This window comes from Bubalus bubalis, chromosome 9 (genome assembly GCF_019923935.1).
Source record: "Bubalus bubalis isolate 160015118507 breed Murrah chromosome 9, NDDB_SH_1, whole genome shotgun sequence".
NCBI lineage: Eukaryota > Metazoa > Chordata > Mammalia > Artiodactyla > Bovidae > Bubalus > Bubalus bubalis.
The window spans coordinates 108531211-108555774 of record NC_059165.1 but is presented as its reverse complement, the minus strand read 5'-3'; the positions used below and the strand labels follow the sequence as shown (position 1 = coordinate 108555774).

The window sequence follows — 24564 nt, the reverse complement described above, 5'->3', positions numbered from 1 at the left end:
TTAATAACTGCAAAGTATTCTACATACATCAGTTTTTCTCAACTTTTTTTTCTCCCCGACATGAAATATTAATAGCATAGGTACACTGTACCTCTTGTTTAGGTACTGTGGCCAAAAACCATTGTAATAGCTTAGTTGTATTCTCTCCTCCTCACACTCAGGAATCAATTTTGCCCTGGTGATGATGCATGATAAAGTTGTACCATAATTTATTCAATACACCATTTGACATTTAGGTTGCTTCTAAAATTTACCTGTTTCATGCTGTGATGAACATTCTCATAAATTTAAAACGGTGCAAAAGTGGAAATGGAATGTTTGGGTCAAATGGGATGTATATATTTTTTCAAACTTTTAAACTTTTAATTTTGTATTAGGGTATAGCCGATTAACAATGTGTGGTAGTTTCAGATGAACAGTGGAGGGACTTAGCTATATGTGTATCCATTCTCCCCCAAAACCCCCTTCCAAAGATGTGTATTTTTTAAAGACTTTGAATATATATTGCCAATAGCCCTCCTGTGTACCAGTCCAATGTGCATGGAATCCCACATCTTGGTGACTTCAGCCAAAATGCCCTCTATTCTCCTCTAGCTCCATTTGCAATTGAGGGCAAGCAGCATCACCACTTTTGTCCATCTGAGTCCTCTTCACACCTAGTAATAATTTTCCTTTTCAAACAAGTCCTATTGTACCCTGATGAAGACCTGCCAAAGCCTTCTGCGTTTGGAGTTATCACCATTGTCAAGGCCTAAACGGCCTTTCAGGATTGGGCCTTGCCTACCGCTGTGACCTTATCTTGCATTACCTTCATCCTCTATTCAATTTCCTCTTCAGTTTTCTAACCCATTAAAACTGGAAAACGGAGTGTGTTACTTACCTTGACTCTTAGCTTGTTGGGGATGGTAGCCAAGACCGGCGTCTATTTCTGTTGCCTGCGCCTGCTAATCCGTAGCCCCCAAGTGTGAGCGCATCTCCATCCGAGTTGGCCAGGCTGGTGTCTAGATCCGCAATGCCTGCTGGGAGCTCTACTGCCTGGAACACGGCATCCAGCCTGATGGCCAGATGCCAAGAGACAAGACTGTTGGGGGAGAGGACTCCTTCAACACTTTCTTCAGCGAGACAGGTGCTGGCAGGCACGTGCCCAGAGCAGTGTTTGTAGACTTGGCACCAAGTCATTGATGAGGTTCGCACTGGCACCTACCACCAGCTCTTCCACCCTGAGCAGCTCATCACAGGCAAAGATGCTGCTGCCAATAGCTATGCCTGAAGTTACTACACCATGGCAAGGAAATCATTGACCTTGTCTTGGACCGAATTCAGAAACTGGTTGACCAGTGCACAGGTCTTCAGGGCTTCTTGGTTTTCCACAGCTTTGGTGGAGGAACTGGTTTTGGGTTCACCTCCCTGGGGATGGAATGTCTCTCTGTCAATTATGGCAAGAAATCCAAGCTGGAGTTCTCCATTTAACCAGCCCCCCAGGTTTCCACAGCTGCAAGTGAGCCCTACAACTCCATCCTCACCACCCACACCATCCTGGAGCACTCTGATTGTGCCTTCATGGGAGACAATGAGGCCATCCATGACATCTGTTGTAGAAATCTTGATACTGAGTGCCTAACCTACATGAATCTTAACCTCCTTCTTAGACAGATAGTGTCCTCCATCACTGCTTCCCTGAGGTTTGATGGAGCCCTGAGTGTGGATCGGACAGAGTTCCAGACCAACCTGGTGCCCTATCCCTGCATCCACTTCCCTCTGGCCACATCTGTCATCTCTGCTGAGAAAGCCTACCATGAACAGCTTTCTGTAGCAGAGATCACCAATGCTTGCTTTGAGCCAGCCAACCAGATGGTGAAATGCAACCCCTGCCATGGTAAATACATGGCTTGCTCCTCCTGTTGTACTGTGGTGATGTTGTTCCCAAAGATGTCAATGCTGCCACTGACACCATCAAGACCAAGCATAGCATCCAGTTTGTGGATTGGTGCTCCACTGGCTTCAAGGTTGGCATTAATTACCAGCCTCCCACTGTGGTACCTGGTGGAGACCTGGACCAAATAAAGCAAGCTGTGTGCATGCTAAGCAACACCACAGCCATCGCTGAGACCTGGGCTCACCTGGACCACAAGTTTGACCTGATGCATGCCAAGCATGTTTTAGTTCAATGGTATGTGGGTGAGGGCATGGAGCAAGGAGTTTTCTGAGGCCCATGAGGACATGGCTGCCCTCGAGAAGGATTATGAGGTTGTGTGGATTCTGTTGAAGGAGAGGCAGAGGAAGGAGAGGAATACTAGTTACCATTCCTTTGAGGCCTGCAGCATGTCATACTCAGAGCTTCAGCATTAGCTAGCTGACAGGCATAAAAACTTTGACTACATTGTCTTCGCTTTCAACTGTGATCATGGATTGCTTTTCCATGTGTATCTGTAAGACTCCTGTCCTGTCTCAAAACTAAAGATTTTAAGGAAAACAAACAAACACAAAACCCCCAAAACTGGATGTGGCTTCTACACCATTGCAGGGGTGAAAACATGTTTTACTTGTATCTACCCATGGTGGTACTCAAGACAGACCTGTGCTGTGTTACCCCTGGCTTGAGGACAACTGGGATCAGCTAAGGGGAGGACTGGGAGGCAACAGGAATGGTCCCAGTTTCTGCAGTGCTGCAGGAAATCTGGGATTATCCACTAGTCTCGAACATCACTAGTGTCTTATGAGCACGCGGGGCGACCCACCTGGGGGGAAGCCGTAACGGTTATCTGCTTAGCTTTGGGAGAATTAAGCGGGAACCTGCTCGAGAGAGGGGAGTCGGGCGCGCACCGGCGGCTCAACCTGCGCTCACGAGGCGCGGCGGGACGCGGCATCCGGCGCCCCACTCTCGTGCGAGCGCCCCGCCGGCTGACCCGAGGCGAGGAAGCGGGGGTCGCAGGGTGGGAGTTCGTTAGGGCAAAAGCGGGGTACGGGACTGAGGCACGGGCACGGAGACCCCGCGTGGGTCCAAGCCCCAGGCCCAACGGCGGCAGGTAAGGGGCAGTGGCGGGGCGAAGGCCTTGGATGCGCTCCGGGTACCGCGGAGGTGGCTTCGGGCGCACAAGAATGCCGTTCCGCAGCGCCCGGTTGGTCACGGACTGGCTCTAGGGAGAAGAGGAGTACTGGCGGCGCGAGGGCGGGGAGCCTCTGTACCTTCAGGTCGGGCAGGACTGCGGATAACACGCTAGGGACACCTCATCACAACCCAGAGCCCGAAACTCTCATACAGTTCCTATGAAGAACTGGCTGCCGCCATTCCCCTCCCCCTTCTGAAGGGTAAATCGAGAGCAGTTTGAAGGAAGACGCATGCGCGAGAGACTAAACCCGCTAAGGCGCGCTAATCGCGGTAAGGCGCAGGCGCAAAACAGCCTAGAGGGTTGAACGAGGTGGGTGGGGCTGAACCAAATACGCATGCGAATAATAATTAGCTGGCTGGAGTGGGCCGGCTCGTAAAACTACGCATGCGTCCGAGCTCTGTGTGACGCAAGAGGGCGGGGCGGGCACCTGGCTGCGCGTGCGCAGAGCTTGTTCAAAGGGCCTTATTTAGGTTGCGCAGGCGCCCACTAGCCATTTCGCCTCAGCCGCGCCGAAGTTGTGTTTGCAGGTGAGTGTTTGTTGTTCGGTGTTTACCATCTAGCGTCCCCTGAGGCTGTCAGTTTTGCGAGGATTGCTTGCCCCTGGGTCTGTGTAGAGCGTGAGAGTCTTTGGCAAGGTGAGAGCTGCCGTTAGGAGCCAGGAATGGTTCGCCGAGTTGCGGCAGGGCCGCTGAGGCCTGCAGGCCGCGCCGACTCTATTGTGTGAGATGTCGGAGGAGGCGGAGCGGAAGCGACCGCCGCCATTTCCTAGCCTCCACGCTGGCGCTAGGCCGGGTTCCCCCTCGGCTTGGGGCCACGATACTTGGTGCGCAGAGCGGCTTCGGGCGTCAGGCTGCTGGCAAGTGGGGCACTCGTTGTTAGATTCGCTGGGGTCGGAACGTCCTCACGGGGTCGACCCATCCTGAGGCTCCGCGGGCAGGCGGGCCGTCTCGACAGCGGAGGGCTGTTTCATTTTAACGTTTTTTCCAGGTCTGACTGCCGTCCCGGGTCTTGCAGTCTGATTCGACGCCAGCACCCACTAGGAGACCATGATGTTGGGCACCGAAGGCGGTGAGGGGTTCGTGGTGAAGGTCCGGGGCTTGCCTTGGTCTTGCTCTGCAGACGAAGTGCAGCGGTTTTTTTCTGGTGAGTCTGAAACGGAGGCTGGAGTTAAGCACCTGGGGCCGCAGGGCGGGCGAGCGAGGAGGCGACAGCGACGACGGCGGGGCCGGGCCCGTGGCGCCCCCTAGTGGGGCGCGGGCGGCAGCCGTTCCCGCTGTCGAGCGCGCCCAGCCGGCTGCGGTTACGCAATGGAAATTGCGAAAGCCCCACCCGCCCGGCGCTCCTGGGGGAATGCGGCCTCTGGTGGAATTTTTGTTTATCTTTTTAAGTATTTTTCTCTGGATGTCTTTTCTTACAAAGGATAAATGGGAATAGACCGGATTTTCCCCGCAGTCTTGGGAAAATTTGCCGAGTAGCTCAGCAAATACCTTACAAATTTAAACTGCTAACACTTTTCAAATTTGGGTATTGATTTGAAAAGGGGCATTCTGTTTCGGAAAAAGAAAATATCGCTTCTTAATTTAAGACAGTTTTCCTAATCGGGATTTGGTAATTGAAGAGTTCGTGGTCTGGCTCGCTTTATAGTTGAGGGCACTGAAACCCGGGAAAGTTTTCTTGCCTGGGTAGCTTTTTTTCCAGTATGTAGGTTTCCTTGAATGTCTGCCAAATGCCCGTGTTCTCATTATTAGTGTAAGATTAGACTGAAAGATGATATTTGGTAGAAATTTACAGGTTGGAAGGATATTTGTAGTATTGACTTACTATCTGAATTCAGTGTATGTAACGGAAAACGAAAACAAGAAGCAAGTACATGGGAAGCCACCTTGCAGTGAGCAGGACTGGGTTTGGCTTCAGCTGTGCGTTTGGAGCATTTTAGCTTGGTAACATTGATCCCCTTTCAGGTGAGTATTGGCCCTGCAGTTCGGATTTGAGCAAGAAACTGTGATGTTGCTTCTAGTAAGGTAAAACTGTCAAATACCCCGGGTCAAAAGTCCAAACCAAGTGTATTCAGAAAAGACCATAAAATCACAAAGTCCAGATTGAAAAATTTGCTGAGGAGTTATTAAAAGTATGTTTAATGGACACACACAAGTAATGAGTTGGAGATAAGTTCGGTAAGAAACTGCTTTGAATATTGGATTTTCTTGATGGATTGGAAATGTATTCAGGGGAATAAGAAAGTTTGGTCATGAGAGGAAAACTGCTTAATTACTAAGACACCTTAGGAGTTAGTAATGTTGCTCATTCTAGGTTTTGCAAATGATTTCCTTTATAGTGGGGGTATGTATAGGCATTTTATCTGTATCGCCCAGAGGTGGTTTTTAGTTTTAAATTCTGTATTAACGGTTGTTTTCTTTCCAGACTGCAAAATTCAAAATGGGGCTCAAGGTATTCGTTTCATCTACACCAGAGAAGGCAGACCGAGTGGCGAGGCTTTTGTTGAACTTGAATCAGAAGATGAAGTCAAATTGGCCCTGAAAAAAGACAGAGAAACTATGGGACACAGATATGTTGAAGGTTTGATTTACGTTGCCCTAGTAACAGTAAATAAAACATTAAACAAATAGAAATCTATCTTACCCCTTCTGAATTTTAGGTATTTGACCGCATGGAAATGGTCATCTAAGAGTTTATGGCAGCTCTTCCTAGATTATCTAAAGACCCAGGAAGTCTGAACGTTGTTCTGTAACTTTCCGAAGTTGACTAATTCTAAGCACCTCTTTCAGTATTCAAGTCAAACAACGTTGAAATGGATTGGGTGTTGAAGCATACTGGTCCAAATAGTCCTGACACGGCCAATGATGGCTTTGTACGGCTTAGAGGACTCCCATTTGGATGTAGCAAGGAAGAAATTGTTCAGTTCTTCTCAGGTATGTAGTCGTGTTTGTTGTTGAGCAGTGAGTTCTGGCTAGCAGCTGGCAACATGTGATTGAATAGACTTAAAAGTTGAGAAGCTTAGATATTTAAATAGGTTGTGAGTATATGCAGATGTTTTCTTCTTCCTGGAGACCGTCAAATAATTTAAGCCCATCTTAAAGGTGGATTAATTATTTCCAAAATGCTAACTTTGCTTATATTTAGTATTGTAGTTCAGAGTAGATCTTTGAGGATTGTCCTCAACAACTTAACTACTTTCCTCACATTGCTCTTCAGCAAAATACTTCACATTAAAGGTAAGATCCCTTAACATTAGATTAGTATGTTAGGCTGTTGTAATTTATGGCAGGTGTCTATATTGTAAGACACAGTAGGTACTGGGGTCAGAAATGTCTCTAATGATCTCATTCTGTTTATGCAAGAAAAACTAGGGAAAGGAAGTGTAGGTTGAATGTAGTCTTAGTATCTGAAGTACAGAAACTGTTTTGAAATTGTTTTGGGCCTAAAGTATTTGAATGTTTAGCAGAATGTTAGAGCATATATCTTAAATATTGTTGCTTAATATTCATGATGTTATAAATTGGAATTAACAAATCCTTTCATGGTTTAGTGTAGTATGTATTAAAATTTTGACTATTAGATATGTATCAAGTCCTAATGTTTTGCCAGAATTTTTGAAATCAAGTCTATTTTTACTGTTTTTGTCTAAATTGGTGAGAATTGAATGCTATCTGTCAACATCGTTAAATATGAACATAATTTCATATCTTCTAGGAAAGTGCTTTAAGTCCTTTTTGTAAGCTTGGGAATGTATCCACGGAAAGGATTTTTCATAGACGGAATTTCCAGAAGTGAATCATACTACTGTTAGAGAATAAGAGTGCATGATTGTGCTGTGTTAGATCAGTTGTTTGTTGAAAGCTTAGATTGTATGTTTGTCAATTGTATGACTAAGCAATGTTTCAATTTGTATATGAAATGTTTAAATATGTAATTTTTAAAAACTGAAGTTCCACTAACTTTAAAACATTGAAAAATATGAAATGAGGTAAAAGGTGTATCTTTGAATTTAGCAAAACTATTGTATTTAATGCTTGAAAATGTGTGTAATTCTTGTATAATTCAACATTAAGTTGCATAGATAAATAAGTGTTTTTAATTGTTGAATTCTTAATGCATCCTGTGTTCCAAGTGTTTTCTTGTATACCATGTCATGGGATGTGTTAAGAATTGAGTTATAGTTTGTAATAATGGAACTTCATATTACTGCAATGCTTTTTTAAAGAGTACTTGTTGAAAGCATACCATTCACCTAAAGTTAAAATTCTGGTTTATTTAAAGCTATAAGAAGAATCATTTCTGGGCTTGTGATGTTAATATTGCCCCCCTACTGGGGTTATTTGTCCTTGGGTTGAAGGGTTGGAAATCGTGCCAAATGGGATAACATTGCCGGTGGACTTCCAGGGGAGGAGTACGGGGGAGGCCTTCGTGCAGTTTGCTTCACAGGAAATAGCTGAAAAGGCTCTAAAGAAACACAAGGAAAGAATAGGGCACAGGTGGGGATGGATGGTTGGTTGGATTTGTCACTTTTCTTATGGTAAACAATTAAATCCATATTCTCTCTGCTTAGAATCAAGGGAAAAAAAATCTGATTTCATAGTCTATTTGATATTTTGCCACAATTTTCAAACTTTTCCAGTGTCAAAAGTCCGATAGTACTTTCAGATTAAATTTTAGATTTTAAAATTGTCCCCAGTTAATTTGATCTACTTCACAATTTTGTAAGAATCCTAATTAACCCTAGTCAGTGGAGTTGAGAGACTATGGTTTTAAAAATGTTAATGCAAACCTGGCTTTAGCTGTAATAACACCCACCTAGTAAATTAATATTACCATAAGAAAATGTGATACTTTCTGATCTTGTTTTTAAAGTTGAAATGCAACAAACTTTTTCTTGCTGTATAAATATTCTGCATATGTATTAATAAGCATAGCTTTCAAGAAATTGTCACAAAAGGTTTTATTCTCTTTGCTTGTGACTATTTTTCATTGAAGCATGCGCTTACCTATGCTGATTCCTACTAAAAGCATAGGCTGGGGAATTTATTGGCGGAAGGAGATGTGTAGTGTGGGCTAGACTGTTGGTGGAGGCTGGCTTTTTAGCCCACTTGCTATACATGATGCCAATGGATTTAAGACATGAAATGTTGAAAGTTGAGTGGAATTCTTTCCCTCCTAAGACATTTACAGTACTCCTCTCTACCCCTAAGGTTGGGCGCTCTGCCTCAGAGGAGGATGTTTTTCTCCTATAAAGTTTACATTAAATCTTAAAATTGAGTGAATTTCTGGTCATTGCCTATGCAAATATAAGAAATCTGGCTTTAAATATTAGTCAGTTTCATGGCTATGACTTCATTGTTTTCTTGTGTAACTAAATAACCTGTATGAAATGAACTAATGTTTTCTCTCCCTTCCCCACCCCCCTTCCTCATGAACAATGCTTTAGGTATATCGAAATCTTTAAGAGCAGTCGAGCTGAAGTTAGAACTCACTATGATCCACCACGAAAACTTATGGCCATGCAGCGACCAGGTCCCTATGACAGACCTGGGGCTGGCAGAGGGTATAACAGCATTGGAAGAGGAGCTGGCTTTGAAAGGATGAGGCGTGGTGCTTATGGTGGAGGTATGTAGACTGTGCAAGTGTCATGAGGTCTGTTCTTGGCGAGTGTTTTCATGTAGTGATAGTACTTTTTGTCTTTCAGGTTATGGAGGCTATGATGATTATAATGGCTATAATGATGGCTATGGATTTGGGTCAGATAGATTCGGAAGAGGTAAGGTAAGAATTGAATTTCTCTTCTGAGGGATACTTACACTCTTGTTCATCTAGACCTCAATTACTGTTTTTCAGGAATGTCAGATCACAGATACGGGGATGGTGGCTCTACTTTCCAGAGCACAACAGGACACTGTGTTCACATGCGGGGGTTACCTTACAGAGCTACTGAGAACGACATTTATAACGTAAGTGGAGGGTAGATGGATAAATTGTCTATTTCAGTATAGCGGTACAAACGTGGTGGTGGTTCTACTTAAGTGAAGCAGCATGTTAAAAATTTTGTTTCTTGTAACAAGGTTTGATTTTGATTCTTTGAAATACCTTGTATTTAGTTTTTTTCACCACTCAACCCTGTGAGAGTACATATTGAAATTGGTCCTGATGGCAGAGTAACTGGTGAAGCAGATGTCGAGTTTGCAACTCACGAAGATGCTGTGGCAGCTATGTCAAAAGACAAAGCAAATATGCGTAAGTGTGATTTAAGGATTTTGGGGTCTCTTTACAGATAGTTGTGTGACTAATGATTATAATAGAGGAATACTGAGGATGTGAAAATTTTTTAATCTAGTGATAGGGTTCTGTGGATCTTTAAAAGTTCTTGGGTTGCTATGACTAAAATGAATTTGATAAGTTAATTTGATAAGAACACTGACTTAAGGTATATGCTTGATTGACAGACTTAAGCGATTTAGATGAATGCTTGACTGCTTTTTAAAACCTGCATGAAGTAAATCACCTGAGAACAAGCAGCTAGAATTTTTTTTACTAAAAGTAATAAGTTCACAGATCTACTTAAAAGAACTTAAAAGAGTTTATCTTCTTTCACCAACATATATTTTCAAACTTTTTTTTTCTCATTTCAGAACACAGATATGTAGAACTCTTCTTGAATTCTACAGCAGGAGCAAGCGGTGGTGCTTACGGTAGCCAAATGCTAGGAGGCATGGGTTTGTGTAAATATCACTTTAGTGTCTTTTTTTTAAGCTAACCTTGTATGCCTTTTCTCTCATTTCAGAACACAGATATGTAGAACTCTTCTTGAATTCTACAGCAGGAGCAAGCGGTGGTGCTTATGGTAGCCAAATGATGGGAGGCATGGGCTTGTGTAAATATCGTTAGTTTTTTTAAAAACCAAAACATTTATATTTATAGAAGTCAATTTATATAAGTTAAGTTAATTTATATATAAGGGGTTTAGCAAAATTTAGGCAAAGAAAAGTTTTTATTTGAATAGTATGCATTAAATGTGAGTTACATAAAATGTTTAGAATAGATAAGTTGGTTTGAAGTACTTTTGGGGGAGGGGACTGTAGAAAGAAATTAGTTGAATTGTTTAAGTATGAAGTATAAGCCTAAAATATTTAGCAAAAAAGCACAGGATCAGAATAAATTGTTGGGCATAATTAGGTGTTCAGTGATACCTGTGTATTGAAACACCCTTATTATATGGAATCATGGGGGAAAATCCCATTAAATCCAATTAAGCAGTTTCATAAGGTGTTGTCAAAATGCCTCTACTTAAGGAAACGTGGATTCAGTCCTGCTGATGTGTATACTTTTGGCCTTGTGGTTTTTAAGTGTTTGACTAGCTCATACGATGGATAGAAAGGTAGTCTGGTCATAGGCAATAGGCAGAAGGTGGTACAGCGGGCTCTAGTGATACTAAGATCAAGACTGGAAAATAATAGATTTAGAATTACAAGCCGGGTACCACCAGGTACCACATTACATAAGAAACAAGGTTCTAATGTTGTCTTAACTTAACAGCAAACCAGTCCAGTTACGGTGGCCCGGCCAGCCAGCAGCTGAGTGGTGGTTATGGAGGCGGCTATGGTGGCCAGAGCAGCATGAGTGGATACGGTAAGTGTTTTTTTTAATATACTTAGAATAAGTTTCAGGCAGGTTTCTTTAGTTGGGAATGTTCAGGCTCCTTTTTTGGTAAAATTGGGTTATTAAATGTATGTTCTTGATCCTAATATAAATATTCAAATAGTTTAATTTTCAGAATCAATCATTGGGAGGGGGAAGTATTCTATGAATTCAAAATAGTTGATATTGCAACTTTGAATAATGTCGAGCCAGAAAACGTCTGCCTCCGTTTGTTAAAACATTAAAGTCGTTCTCTTTTTCTGTCTTTTTGTTAGCAGTAAATCCATGTTAGATGGAGGGAGAATTTAGAATGGTGGTTGGGTTCAAGACCGTATTTACTAGTCAGTTAACCTAGGATTGGTTTTATTAATTAATTTTTTCAGTTGGTCTAAAGAATGGTGATTTTGGTATTATAGTCTTACCCTACAAAATCCTTTTGCAGACCAAGTTTTACAGGAAAACTCCAGTGATTTTCAATCAAACATTGCATAGGTAAATATTTTCTCAAAAAATATAATTTAAATTCCCAATAGCAAATATTGATATGTTGTAATAACACTTTCTATAGCAGTCAATGGCTCTTATTTAACTCCATGGAGGCTGCCATCTTGGGCACAGTGAGTTGCCTTTAGTCCAACTTTATTGTCTCACTTCCTGCCCACCATGAATAGGAAAAGCAAGAGATTGCCCCTGTGCTCCCTATTCATACATGCCATTCAATGGACACATTGTGAATGTTTACGGTAAATTTTTTTTAAAATGCTTTGTTTAGCTTTAAAAACAACATGAAGTAATTTTGCAATTTTTGAAAAACACTAGTTTTCCTTTAAACTTTTTTCAACGTTGATCCTGAAGCATCCAAATAAATGGTAGCACACGAGTCTGGCAAGTTGGTACTGCAGAGAAAAGGGGTTTATTGAGACTTGTTTGGAGTCGGGAGTCCCTTTTCCCAAACATGCTTCTCGCCACTTGGACAGCAGCCATTTGTACTCGTATACTTTTTAAACTTTTTTTTGGAATGCTATATTTTAGTTGACTGCTAATCTGATACTTATCCTGACTTGTCAAATTGATCTCTTTGCAGGCAGCCAAGGAGCAGTGAACAGCAGCTACTACAGTAGTGGAAGCCGAACATCTGTGGGAGTGAACGGAATGGGAGGGATGTCTAGCATGTCCAGTATGAGTGGTGGATGGGGAATGTAATTGATCCTGATCACTGACTCTTGGTCAACATTTTTTAAAAGAAAAACTTAAGTTTTAACAGTTTTGCAATACAAGCTTGTGATTTATGCTTACTCTAAGTGGAAATCAGGATTGTTTTAAAGACTTAAGGTTCAGTATTTTTGAACACATTCATCTAGGATGTAACAACTAGGTTGAGTAAACTATTACTGTTAAATAATTTTCAGCTTTTCTCAAGTTAGTTCTCTTGTAGGATGTACTTAAGCAGTAAGTGTATTTAGGTTAAAGCAGTTGAATTATGTTAAATGTTGCTCTTACATCACATTACATTGAACACTGTCTGGATGCATGTTGAAAGACATGCTTTTTTTGTAAAACTCAATATAGGAGCTGTGTCTACAATTAAAAGTGAAACATTTGGCATGTTTGTTAATTCTAGTTTCATTTAATAACCTCTATGGCACGTAAGTTTAAGCTTTTTTTTTTTAAGTTAATGGGGGAAATTGGACACGCAATACCAATACTTTAGGATTTTGGTCTTGGTGTTTGTATGAAATTCTGAGGCCTTGATTTAAATTTTTCATTGTATTGTGGTTTTCCTTTTAGGTGTATTGCGCTAAGTGAAACTTGTCGAATAAATCTTCCTTTTAGAAACCGCACTTTGTCTGGTCTGTGCTTCGGTGTCACGTGGACTGTCTGTTGGTGCTTCCTTGCTGTCTGGGGCGTAGGTGAACAGTGGCCCGCGTCTCTGGCTGTGGCAGACAGGCTTGGCAGTTGTGGCTGTTGTGTAGATGTCTTCAGACTTTTCCTTCCAGTACAGCTGAAGGTAAATTAAGCTTTGGGGTTCTGTGGAAGGTCTGTATGTTTGGCCTGGCTGCACAGGATGCCATCTGAATTGCCTTTGACTTGCTAAGCACTTGCACAAGGCCAAGGGGGAGGCAGAAGTGTCCTCTGTTACGCTCTGCATGTCTCTGCTTGAGCATGGCTGAGGAAGTGCCAGCGGCAATCTTGTGGCATCTTTTGAATTTTGCTTCTATGAGGTACCTTCTAGAAGGAGCTAGCTCATAGAGGACTTTGAAATGAGATTCAGTCTTTTATTTTTGCTTTGCTCCTCAAGATCAAGTCTGCTTAGGAGCAAAATTACTTTATAAAGTTAATTTATAAAGTATAAAGCTATCAAATACTTCTGAGAACAAATGATTAGTTTTAACTCTAATTGAAATCTTTATTGTAGGTAAAACTCAATGGCATTTGCTAGGAAAGTAGTAAGCAATACAGGTATAGTTCTAGAATTACCTTCAGACACTTAACACTGGTAATTTGGGAATTGCCACTCATTCATCATCCCTCTAAATTAAGTTTGCTGCATTGAGGTTAGAATTCAGAATTGGAGCTGTGAACATAGGCTTGTGCTGTTCGAAGCTATTTTTATCTGCTGACAGTGCTGAAGGGGTGTGGTTAGTATGGCGAATGTAGAAAAACTGCTTAGAATGATAGCACGTCTTGAAGATTGCAGTTGGCAGCACTACACGAAGATGTACTGAAGGACTCTGTATCCTCTTGCCCTTCCATGTGCTCTGAAAACTGGGTGCATACCTTCAGTTGGGTTGGGGATACAGAAGTATTCTAATGTTGTATAAATTGTGTTCTGCAGGCTTGGAGAGAATTTTCTGGGGATGCACTGTTCTAAACCTAGTAATGCCCTTGAGATCTTTACTTGGTCTGTGTCTGGGGAAATCAGGCACAAGGCGAGTGTTCCTTCATCTTCCCTAGTCCTTTAGTTTTTGGTTTTTTAACAAGGAACATCTTTGTTGAAGCAACTTGAAAAAATACCTAGAAACATTGTGTTTCTTTGGAACACTGTACTCCATGGGCCAGCATCTTCACCCTGGGAGTTTGTTAGGAACGGTCCGAGTCTCCAGACTTCGTGTCATTTATCATGACCCTTACCCCTCCACAATCTGTATTTAAGCTGGAGAAACACCGCCTTTTATCTGTCCCTCCTTGTTTGCCCAAGTAAGGGGAAGTTTGCCAAACCAGAAACTGAGGGTTCCAAAGTTCAGGTACATAACTGGTGTCTTAAATTCTTTTCCATGAAGCTAGATATTTAGTATCCAGCACAAGCATCCTTTGTGAGTAGTGCTTGGGGCATGGGGCAGGGGCAGGTTTTAGAAGAAATCAGGATGATAAAGGGAAGAGCACTTAGTGTGGTAGCGGTGGGAACTGTCAGAACTGTCTTGAAGCAGGGAGGTATCCTGCTTCCCTTCTGTGTGCAGATGAGACAGGCTGAGGAGTGACTTGACCTAAGGCTCCCCAGCAAGTTGGAGTAAAAACTGGGCACACTGCAAACAAGGTGCAGATCTAATGCTAGACCACTTGGGGGAAGTGTGGTATGTAAACATTGGGAAAAGTTGGGCCCTGAATGAGGTTAACAAAGCTGCTCAGATTAGGTTAGGGAAGAGGACAAAGTCCCTTTTTGCTGCCATGTGCTTCCTTAAATAGGACTCAAAAATCTGCACTTTGGAATGAATGTAGCTTTGAAGCAGGGCACACAGTTTTGGAGGCTGGTCACAGATCTGGGACCTAACGTCATTGAACCTTCCATGTTTCCCATCCGTAACCGTGTGTTTAGGTGAGCAGATGTGGAATCAGCTAGGCTGTGGGTGTGCCTTGTGCTAGGACAGAGTACAGAAGGAAGAGAGCCAGGCTCTCAAGCAGAGGCTGGACAGTCAAGGTCAGGACGCTGGTGAGAGGTGGACTTGGGCACTGAAAAGAGGCCTTGCATACAGATGGGCTGACCTGTCTGATTGTGTTACAGTACTTGTTAGGCTTGTGTAACCTGAGTACTCAAGGCCGTTAACTGGTGGAGGGAAGTTAGGGGGGCTGTGTGTTGTGTGTAGGGGAAGTAACAGCTGAGCTTGTCCTTTATTCAGCTGGGCAGCAGCCTGCACCCTAGAACCCAGCAAGCTCAGGCCTCTACCTCAGATGCAGCCACCCTCACTGAGGGCCTCTAGTCCTGAAATGGGGCTTGTTCTGGGCATCCTGTGAAGCTGACATAAGCTCCTTCATTATACCAGAATGAAAAATAAACAGTTTTATTGCAGGGCTAATGATGGATATTCACAAGGGTGTGAATTTCTTGACTCTGAAGCAGGGGAAAGCATGCTGGGGTGGTAGGGAGGAAAAGGACCTGATTATTACAACTAGTTGGGCTGTTGCAAAAGAGGTTAATTCTTTGGAAATTGAAAAATGATAATAGCAAAATCATGAAGTTGCATCTGAACCAAAGCCGGTGGTGTCAAGTGAGAATTTCAATCCAGAGGAGTTGATTCCGTACAACTTGGAAAGGAGAGGCATGTGCAGCTTCCAGTCCTGTGTGCTGCGTTCCAGAGGGCCAGCAGCCCAGCTTGGGAACCAACCTTCCAAGTCCCGGACCAACTCAAGACCCAGAGAGTTTGGCACTGTTTTGTGGCTGGCAACTGGTCTAGAAAGCAGGCCCTGCTGAGGCCCCTGCCTTAGGAGCTGGTGGAGGAGGAGCACCGCTGAAGGAGCAGCGTGTGGCAGCCGTCGCACACACGGACTGGTCTGGGGTAGGAGGGCAGGGCCAGCTCATTACTGGAGCACGCGTTACAGAAGATGTGGCCACAGTTCCGGCAGTGGTGCTAGAGGGTGAAAAGAGGCAGTTACCGACTCTGCTGTGCTGCCTGGGCCTGCACACCCACTCTAGTTGACCAACCTTTAAAAGTTTAATACGCTAAAATCCCTCCTCCAGAGGCTTGTATCATTTTGAAAGGGGTTCTTCTAGACCTCGTGTTTCTACATTTCTGTTCCTGTAAAATCCATGGAGTGTTGGAGCGGGTGTCCAACGGCACGAGTAAGCTTCTTTTTCTTTGTGTTTATTGGACTTGACAACTCTGAGTTGGTAGTCAATGATACTTTATGTGCCTGGGTATGTTCCCTGTAATTGCTGCATTCCATGGTGGTGACCCAAGGTTTCTTTAGCTAGCCACTCATCAGAAGTCCTTTAATAAAGGCTCTCTATTTTGTGTGGCATCTGTGTCTTGCCCTGCCCAACTGGTCAATCAAGGCCTGGTCAACCTTGGACTGAAGGCTGGGCCCAAGACCACGTGTTCCTGGAACCTGAAGGCGGGCTACACAGGCAGAGGCAGATCCACTGGCCGAAAGTGCCCTGCCCAGATAGCCCCCTGGATGCCAGGCTTAAGCCTAACTGCCCACAGGCTCCCCATAGGCTCTGGCTTTGCCTAACTAGGCCAGATTCTGGCCCTATTGCTGTCAAAGACGTTTCAGCTCACACACAGCTAGACCACTTCTGCAGCAAGCAGCCCAGCTCCCAAATCACTGACAGGACTGGTGGAGACAGGGCCTGTGCTAATGCGCTGAGGTCCCTGAAGGGGGCCAGACTGGGAAGTCATCTGCCAGCAGACCAGTGAGCATGAACCCAATGCAGCGGGCCTAGACCTACGGGCCTTCTCCAGAACCAGGGCCCAGGCAAGGTACCAACTTAGTCCCTGGGCGAGCAAGTGGAGGGCTACCCCACATACCTTTCTCCGGGAAATGGAGAACTCCTTTTCACACTGCTTACAGTGTGTAGCTTCATCGTCTTTCAGCCAAGTATGGCCCTGAGGAAGAAAGAACACACGGTCCTATTTTATGGCTTGGCTCCTGATGAGCCTTTAGCCATGTTCATCCTTCAGCCCAGCATCGACTATCCCTAATAGCACCTGGTTTGCTTTTGAGGCACTGCCTCTTCTCCACTAGAAGTGGTCCCAGGATTGTCCCCAACCCTGACCACAGCTGGAGCTCATGTGCTGCAGCCTGCCTGTCCTGGGGCTTCCTTGTCTCTGCAGGTTGCCAGATTCTCCAGCCTCGCATTAACCTGAGACTCCTCCACTCCCTTTCAGTAAGTGCCCTAGGGCTGAGGTGATCAGAATCAGGGTCTGGTGCTGGTATCTCCATCCCTGGCTGAGACATTATCCAAACTGCCCCCTAAACTGGCAGGAGGAAGACGGGCCAACCCTGGCAGCCAGACTAGAAAATCTGTGACAGCAGTCCCCGCTGAGAAAGAAGGGCAACGTGCTGCGGAGGCAGGAGGCGCTTCTCCAGACACACTGACGTCCTGATGCTCAGAGCTTCCTGGGGAAGCAGAGGAGGCAACTGAGGCTTAGAGAGATGCCTTTCTGGAAGTCTTTCTAAGGGAAAACCGGGATGTGCATTTGCTCGTCTCAGAGACTGAGCTGTTCAAGGGTCAAGCGCCCCAGGCACTTTAATGGCGCCTTGGCTTCTGTTGACCATCGCTTTTCTGATGACACAGAGATATGGCTGGGAGGTGCAGCACGGGCCCACCGTGCTTTCAGCCTTGTGTTCCACCGCTCCAGGAAGCGCTAGGGTCCCATTTCATGACTTATCCTCCCTCTAGCACAGTCAGCTGACATTTTGCGCAAACACTTGTTTATATCTGCAGGGGATAAAGACAGCTCACAGCAATGACATCTAAGGAGCTTTTCAGTCTACAAGGGAGGCTAAAACAAAACTGATGTGGACTGCAAGTCCAGGCTGCTGTTAGTTGCCGTGACAATTTGCTGCTTCTGACCTGAGCGGCCTGGCAGTCAAGTGCCTGGAGACAGAAGGGTCTCTGCTCCAGCAAGTGCTGCAGGGTCCCCTGGGAAGACGGCTGTCTGCACACTGCTGCCAGAGCAGAGCCGAGGCTGAGGGTCAGAAACTCCTGCCCTCTCCTACTCCACTCTCGGCCTCAGCGGGCTAGCTCAGTGCCACACTGGGTCACCTGGCCCACATGTCCCTGCTCTCTTAAGTGGGTGTGCCATTCTGCCCTCCTCAGAATGGTTCAGAAACTTGGCCCAGCTGAGGGTTTAAATGGTCCCCGGAAATGGCACAGGGCACTTTAATGGGACAAGGTGGCCTCTAGCACCTTACCTGGAGGAAAAGGTCTTATTCTGATCGTTAAAAAAAAAACAAACAAACCTGGATCTCTTTCTGCCACTTTTAATTTCCTTCATTAGGGCACCTATGATCTAGGTCTAATGTCAAACTGCAGCTGACGGCAGACAGACCAGAACCAGAGGACCTTGACTCCTCCAGGACCAGTTCAGGCCCTGCTGCTTGTCCGCGCCACCATCTCAGCCTAGACACACAGCTCTGGGCAGCATTTTCTTATCTGTAAATACGTGATGGGAGCCAGGAATCAACCACATATTCTCATCTGACTGTTGTGAGAAAACCTAAGAGCATGCTAATATATTAGCATGGGCTGACTGATAGCTACGAGTAGTGATTCTTAATAACATTAATAGTCCAGTACCTTCAGTGCCTTATTTACTTCTTTGATGTCTTCCATCTTCAGCTTTGACCTTAAAAAAAGAGAGAGAAATTCATAGCCTCACTAAGAGGGACTTTCAAGCTCTCATGAAGTAAATCCACAGTTAACTTTTTGGCTTTGTGAGGGCAACAAGACTGTAAGAGAGGAACGTGGTAACATGAGTTCTTACAGAATAACTTCTTTCCACCTTTTTACAATCCCAGAGTCATCTCACTGTATTGGCTCGTGTCTGGGGCGGTCTTGAGGCTGAGCCTCTGGACCGAATCTGGCCCAAGTTATACGCTGTTGAGTTGCAGCAGGGTTTAAAAAGGCTTTGAAATAGTTGCAATCATTTAAAAACTGAGAATGATCTCATAAAAGCCCATGTTTCTGGCTTCTCTGAGCAACTCTTCCAGCCTGTGACATGTGTGAGGGGCAGGTGCACTCCCTCACCAGGTGCGGGACCCCGCATCTGTAGGCCTCTCTGCCCCTCTCTTGCTGCCAGCTCTGTCTAGAACAGCCAGGCTCAGGGGGCACGGTTGTTTGTTCTTGTTCCATTCTCATTCATTAATGGAAGAATAATTCCTTAGTTCCCCACATAGAAGACAGGACCGAACACGGTCTAAAATGGCAGAATTAAACCAGATAAAGCAGAACACTACGTGTATGTCAAAGCCCTTTTTTAAAAGCTGAGGTTAGCTTAAACTGTCACTGGATTTGCCTAACCTAAGTGTCAGAGAGGAAGGCTGTGAGTCACAGGTTAGACTTCTAGGGAAGGACGAGGAAACCAAACTCAAAGCCTTTGAAAGAAAACACCCTGTGGCCTGCAGGAATGCTTGCAGGGGCTCCTCCCCTCCCCGGCCCGGCTACAGAAGCAGGCGGGTAGACGGACAGGGCCAGAGGCTGCCTGGGACACAGAACTTCCCTGGGAAATACAATGTGAGAATCCAGAGGCGTGTCTGCAGCTGGGGGAGGCATCTGATAATGGGCTTTCTCTTCTCTGTCGTCTGGTGGGGGCTTGCATAAAGGAGGGAACGGGGAGAAAACGTGCTGACCCACCCCGGCTGTGATGGGCACTCTGAAGGTGAAGGCTGCTAAGGGCGGGGGTGCCTTTCCAAGACCAGAATTTGTCTGCTTTTCTGAGGCCTCTGCCTTACTAGGAGTGTGTCTCTGACTCTGCTGTTTGTCCAACGTGAAGAGCACAGGCAGGAGGAAAGAAACGGGGCGAGCCATGTGAGAAGGGGGAGGGCACCCTGAGAATGCCTCCCTCTCTCTAAATACCGCTCGCATCCAAGAAGCAGCAGGACGTCAGCGTCCACAGCTGGTTCTCAGTAGTTTCAGGGAGCCCTCAGAGCTGGCTGGTGCTCTCCGAGAGCTCCCCCTAGGAGGGGGCAGCGCATGACACACTCCACCTGTGGGGGGCAGGCGGCCCTCAGGGGAAGGGACCAGCGGCCCTGAGCTGGTCTAGAAAGAGCTGCTGAATGGGAGAGGAGAGCAAATGGGCAGCATCTTCACATTACCGAAAAGACCACATTCTCATCAGAGTCATAACATTCTTCCTTATACTTTTGTGGGCTACCGCACTGCTTGAGACCTTCCAACTCTGCAGACAGAAAGCTCCCAAGCTTGTGCACACATGTGCACTACTTGAGTGTGTCTGGTTTCCTCTGCTCTGAGCTCCCGTCTCTGGTCACGGTGTGTCCTGCACCGGGCCTGAGCCGGGCTCTGCTGCTAGCTGAGCCTGCACCAGGACTCAGGTGGGCCGTGAGTCAACCTGGGATCTCTGTGGAGTGACGGGAGAGAGACAGGCTTGTTCCTGTCTCTCGTTCCTGTCAGCAGGGCTGACAGACAGCCCTGCTGGGGGCCAGGCCCACCTGCGAGGCAAGTGACAGAGAGGTAGACACTGACTCCTGATGACTTTTTTTTTTTGCTTAAGCCAGTTTGAACTGGATTTCTGTCACTAGCAACCAGGAGTTGTGACTTGAGGAGAAAAAGCTACCCACTTTGTTTAAAAATGCAACAATCACACAAATGGGCACGTTCCACCGCCCGCGGTGTGACCTACCAAAGTGTCCAGGACTGGGACATCAGGGAGGAGACCTGTTCAGTCAGAGGGCAGACAGAGCCACGGGGTGTGCACTCCCGCAGTATCGCCCGTCGGAGGCAGACAGGCAGACTCTGGCAGATGCGAGTTTACAGGCGCCAGGGAGGGAAGTGGTCGCCAGACTTGCACTGTGGCAGGCTCACAGTCGCAAGCCACAGCACTCCCTTTGGAGCTAAACACACAACCCTCTTATCACTCATCTGGTTCCCCTGGGACACAGACACTCAGTTTGTGACCGTAAGACTTCCGGTCACTAGAAAAGGATGTTCTTGATGAATTAATTAACCCAAACCAGTGCTGTGTCCCTGAAGCCTGACTTCCTGGGCAGGGGGTTCCCCTTGAACAGCTGGCAGGCCTCCCTGATTGCCCTTCCCTGGACAAAAGGACACGGCTTTGCGGCTCAAGTGACGTAGTGGGCAGGCTGCTGTGACTCTCCAGGGGGAGGTGGGCCCGGTGGCCCTGATGTGGGTGGCAGACAAGGGGAGTGGGTTTCTTACTGGCTGAGGTGCAGACCCATTTCCTGGAGGGCTTGTTCCTGCTCATCACAGATCTTCTGTAACTCTGCCTTCTCGTCCTGGAGCTCCCGCAGCTCCTAAAACAAACCAACCAGATGCTTGACACAGAACTCAAAGTCCTTTTTTAAAAAAAAAGGTTTAGTCATCACAGTGACAAGCAGGTCGGAATGTTTTTCTTTTTTTCCTATTTTTAAATTTTGGTCATGTCACATGGCATGCAGGGTCTTAGTTCCTTGAACAGGGATTGAACCTTCACCCCTCTGCAGTGGAAGCATGGAGTCTTAGCCACTGGACCACCAGTGAAGTCCCTAGAATGTTTTGCAAGAGCAAGGAACAGTTTTGTTGTATCAATCTCATTCACAACAGGGTTATTTCAAGAAACACTTGTGTGTTTCTCCAGATGGACAATTGGAAGGGAAGCGCTTCATGAGTGGCTCTGCAGTGTGGAACGTGGGGCAGGAAACATTCCAAACAGATTTTTGCAAAAAAAGTTTTTTCTGTTTCTATTAGAAGACAGATTTGTATCAGGGAAAGCTAGTTTAGGAATAAACTATTTTGGAAAGAGCTGGTCAAAATTTTCTGAAAGTAAATGAGCAAGGCTGATGAAAGCCAAGATCTGGGATCTCCTTCATGGCCCTGAGGGTGGCAAGCCCTTCCAGGGGCCCTGAGCCATGGAGTGAAGCTCAGCGGGGACGATGCTGACGACTCTATAAACTGGGGTGAGCACACCTTGAGGACACAGGCTGGCAAGGGCAGAGACGAAGACTCGGAAAAGGAACTTGGTTTTCAGGGCTGATCCCAGGGCAAGCAGTAGGGCTTAAGGCCTGAGTGGGGGGCAGTTCCCACCTCAGCCACCCCCTGGGCCTTCTGCCCCAGAGACCGTTTAACACGGGCTCACAAGAGCATGCTAAGGCTTCCTGGTGAGGTTAGATATGCTGTTTTGTTCCTTTTTCAGGGTATGTGTAATTCAAATCTTAGACCAAAGTATTTTGAAGTGATGGGGGAGTGTTCCATCATGCAGAACTTTCTAGAAGTCCTTTCCTCCCATCTCTGAGCTTGAGTGGCTCCTGGAAAGCTCTCTCCTCACTAGCAACCCCCATGCTGGACCTAGCAGGCTCTCCCATGAGGGACTCTAGGTACTTTCCAATAGAAATCAAAGGGCTTTTACCTCAGACTGCAGCGGTGCCCATTACTGTGCTCAACAAGACAAAACCCGTGTCTGGGAACTGCCCCAGCGGCACAGGAAGGCTGTCTGGGGTCACTGCCCAAGCCCTCCTTCCTCTGCTGTCACACCTAGGGCACACAGCCCTTCTCTCTGCTCTTTCACTGTGACGGTCCCTCACACTTCCTGGCGGCTCTGCATGGCTGGCCCTGCTTCACCATTCAGTCCTCTGCCTAACTGTCACTCTCTTCCCAGGCCACCCTCCACCCCGGTGTGGGGACACGCTCCTGTTTTCTTCTCTTCATAGCCCTCATCACTGAATCTCTGGTTTGCTCGCTGGCTTAGGATTTGTCTTTGTCTTTTCCTCCTGAAGCAGAGGCTCCGAGGATGTGGAAACAGTGTCCCAGACCCAGAGCTGATGTGTGCACAGCGGGGACGGACTCTGCAGCCGCCGTGCGTCTCACTTGCTGGCTGGGAGGCTCTTGGGCAGGAGTTTCTGGAGATCTAGAAGCTCTTTTTCTCCCCAAGACAGTCCACCTTACCTTTTTTAATCCTTCTACTTGTTGTAGCTCTGCTCGGAGTAAAGAGGAAGTGTCTTTCTCATGCTGTAACTCTCGCTGAAGAGCTTGTCTTTGTTCTTTTTCTGATTTCAGCTCTTTCTCTAGACTTGCGCTGTTTTTGCACAATGAACTTGAGTTAGTCTCAATGAGAGATCTTCATGGAAATGCACAATCCACAACCCAAGTCACCACATCAGAAATAGGGGATGCACAGCAATCTGAACTGTGATGTCAGCATACAGACCCTTCCACAAAGCATAGAAATAAGGCTCCCGCTCCCCCAGGGCCATCTGCACCTCCATAAGAAAGACCAGGAACACATCAAGGAAAGCAGGCACAGGCACACATTTGATAGTTACACAAATGGAAAGGGAGGAGAAAAGCTCTAACACTTGCGGCTGCACACACAGAACCTACTACTGAGATGGAGACATCTATTCTGCAACATTTATGCTGCTTTTTACAGAGGCCAGCTAACAGTGGAGGATACTGGGGGGCTCGGGACAAGGAGGAAGCTACTAAGGGGTGGGGGTGAGTTTCAGTTTAATCCTGATGCCTTTCTCACCAGCTGAAAAGCCTTGGGGACTATACTGAGCCCCCATGAAGTCGTTTTTCTCATTTGTGAAGTGGGGAATAGACACCTCATCTCTCATCCTGATCCTAGCCTTGCAGGGGTCACCTGTGAAGTGGGACACTGTCTGCCCCACTTGGGAGATGGCCTCCCCCATCCCTGCCACACCACGAAGCCACCTGCTGCCTCCGGGGCTCCTACCACTGCTCGTGCAGCTGGGCAAGCTGCTGCTGCAGGGCGCTGCTCCTCCCGCTGAGCTCCCGCTGCAGCTTGCGGCTCCGCTCCTCGGCCCCCTGCCTCGCCCTCTCAGAGTGCTGTAACCTAGACCGAAGGAACCAAATACGTGTAAGGAAAGGATCACTCCTCACATTTACCATGATTTTTGCATATCCTTGCTGGCTTTCTTTTATTTTAAAAAATTAATATATGATAAAATTGACTCCTTTGTGTGTATAATCCTATGAGTCTTTAGCACAGGCATAAATTCAAGTAAGCATTACCACAATCCATTCTAACAGGTGACATAGACTATTTCCATCACCCTGCAAAACACCTTACCACTGCCCCTTTGAGTCACACCTCTCCACCCCAAATGTCATATATTAATACACGGAATTATATTTCACACAGCCTTTTGAGACTGGCTTCTTTCTTTCAGCATCTCTTTGAGATCAACCCAAGATTTTGTGTGTATTAGTGGTCATTCCTTTTTATGGCTGGGTAGAATTTCATTGGGTAGATGACCCGTTTATCCATTCTCTTGATGAAAGACATCTGAGTTGCTCCCAGATTTTGGCAATTATGAATAGAGATGCTATAAGCATTTGTGTACAGGTTTTTTTGTGAACATGGGTTTTCACTCCTTTTGGGCAAATAGTCAGCAATGGGATTATTGGATCATATGATAGGAGTATGTTTAGCTTTTTTCAGAGACTGTTTTCCAAAGTACATTCCCACTAGTAATGTATGAGTGCTCCGGGTGCTTTGTAGCCTCACCAGAACCTGGTATTATCATTAAAAAAAAAAAATTTAGCTGTTCTAATAGGTGTGCAGTGGCATCTCATTGTGATTTTAACATGTACTTCCCTAATGGCTAATGCTGAACAATTTTTAAAAATGGAAATATAGTTGATTTTGGAAGAAAAGTTATGACCAACCTAGATAGCATATTAAAAAGCAGAGACATTACTTTGCTGACAAAGGTCCATCTAGTCAAAGCTATGGTTTTTCCAGTAGTCATGTATGGATGTGAGTGTTGGACTATAAAGAAAGCTGAATGTCAAAGAATTGATGCTTTTGAACTGTGGTGTTGGAGAAGGAAGACCCTTGAGAGTCCCTTGGACTGCAAAGAGATCCAACCAGTCCATCCTAAAGGAAAT

General features: G+C 45.8%; 2 protein-coding genes and 1 pseudogene across 18 annotated transcripts in view; 2 read left to right on the top strand and 1 right to left on the bottom strand.

Annotated features, from left to right (window-relative positions):
- Positions 1-1050: 1050 nt before the first annotated feature.
- LOC102413484 lies at positions 1051-2297 on the top strand (annotated as a pseudogene).
- A 1188-nt stretch (positions 2298-3485) lies between these two features.
- On the top strand, positions 3486-12598 carry HNRNPH1 (heterogeneous nuclear ribonucleoprotein H1). Of its 14 annotated transcripts, none has more exons than XM_044948500.2 (14): positions 3486-3637; positions 4098-4253; positions 5532-5687; positions 5897-6040; positions 7465-7603; positions 8554-8732; positions 8812-8883; positions 8940-9073; positions 9221-9356; positions 9752-9811; positions 9904-9963; positions 10656-10748; positions 11200-11249; positions 11842-12598. In XM_044948500.2, the coding sequence occupies exons 2-13, from the start codon at positions 4157-4159 to the stop codon at positions 11247-11249; spliced, it is 1320 nt and encodes a 439-aa protein (XP_044804435.1). In that variant the 5' UTR covers positions 3486-3637; positions 4098-4156; the 3' UTR covers positions 11842-12598. The 14 variants fall into 14 exon arrangements, with proteins under 14 accessions (XP_044804435.1, XP_044804433.1, XP_006058920.1 ...); XM_006058860.4 differs by having other exon boundaries at positions 3487-3637; positions 9904-9993; XM_044948498.2 differs by lacking the exon at positions 11200-11249.
- Positions 12599-15018: 2420 nt separating this feature from the next.
- RUFY1 (RUN and FYVE domain containing 1) overlaps positions 15019-24564 on the bottom strand; it is a 67135-nt gene continuing 57589 nt past the window's right edge. For 3 of the 4 annotated variants that reach the window (XM_006058861.4, XM_006058863.4, XM_006058862.4), the window contains exons 13-18: positions 23387-23506; positions 22597-22726; positions 20875-20969; positions 18277-18325; positions 16502-16579; positions 15019-15601 (exon numbers count right to left, since the gene is read on the bottom strand). In XM_006058861.4, coding sequence (XP_006058923.2) covers positions 15455-15601; positions 16502-16579; positions 18277-18325; positions 20875-20969; positions 22597-22726; positions 23387-23506 — 619 coding nt within the window. In that variant the 3' untranslated portion in view covers positions 15019-15454. Of the gene's footprint in view, positions 15602-16501; positions 16580-17944; positions 18133-18276; positions 18326-20874; positions 20970-22596; positions 22727-23386; positions 23507-24564 lie in introns of those variants that run through there. The other variant, XM_025293942.3, reaches the window with a different exon arrangement.

Bases quoted from the DNA above. Each gene is read 5' to 3' on its own strand.
- HNRNPH1 (XM_025293944.3), top strand. From the start codon at position 5,405: ATGTTGCTCATTCTAGGTTTTGCAAATGATTTCCTTTATAGTGGGGGT. The intron at 6,041-7,464 runs GTATGTAGTCGT...CTTGGGTTGAAG, and splicing joins AATTGTTCAGTTCTTCTCAG to GGTTGGAAATCGTGCCAAAT. The intron at 9,812-9,903 runs GTAGCCAAATGC...CTCTCATTTCAG, and splicing joins AGCAAGCGGTGGTGCTTACG to AACACAGATATGTAGAACTC.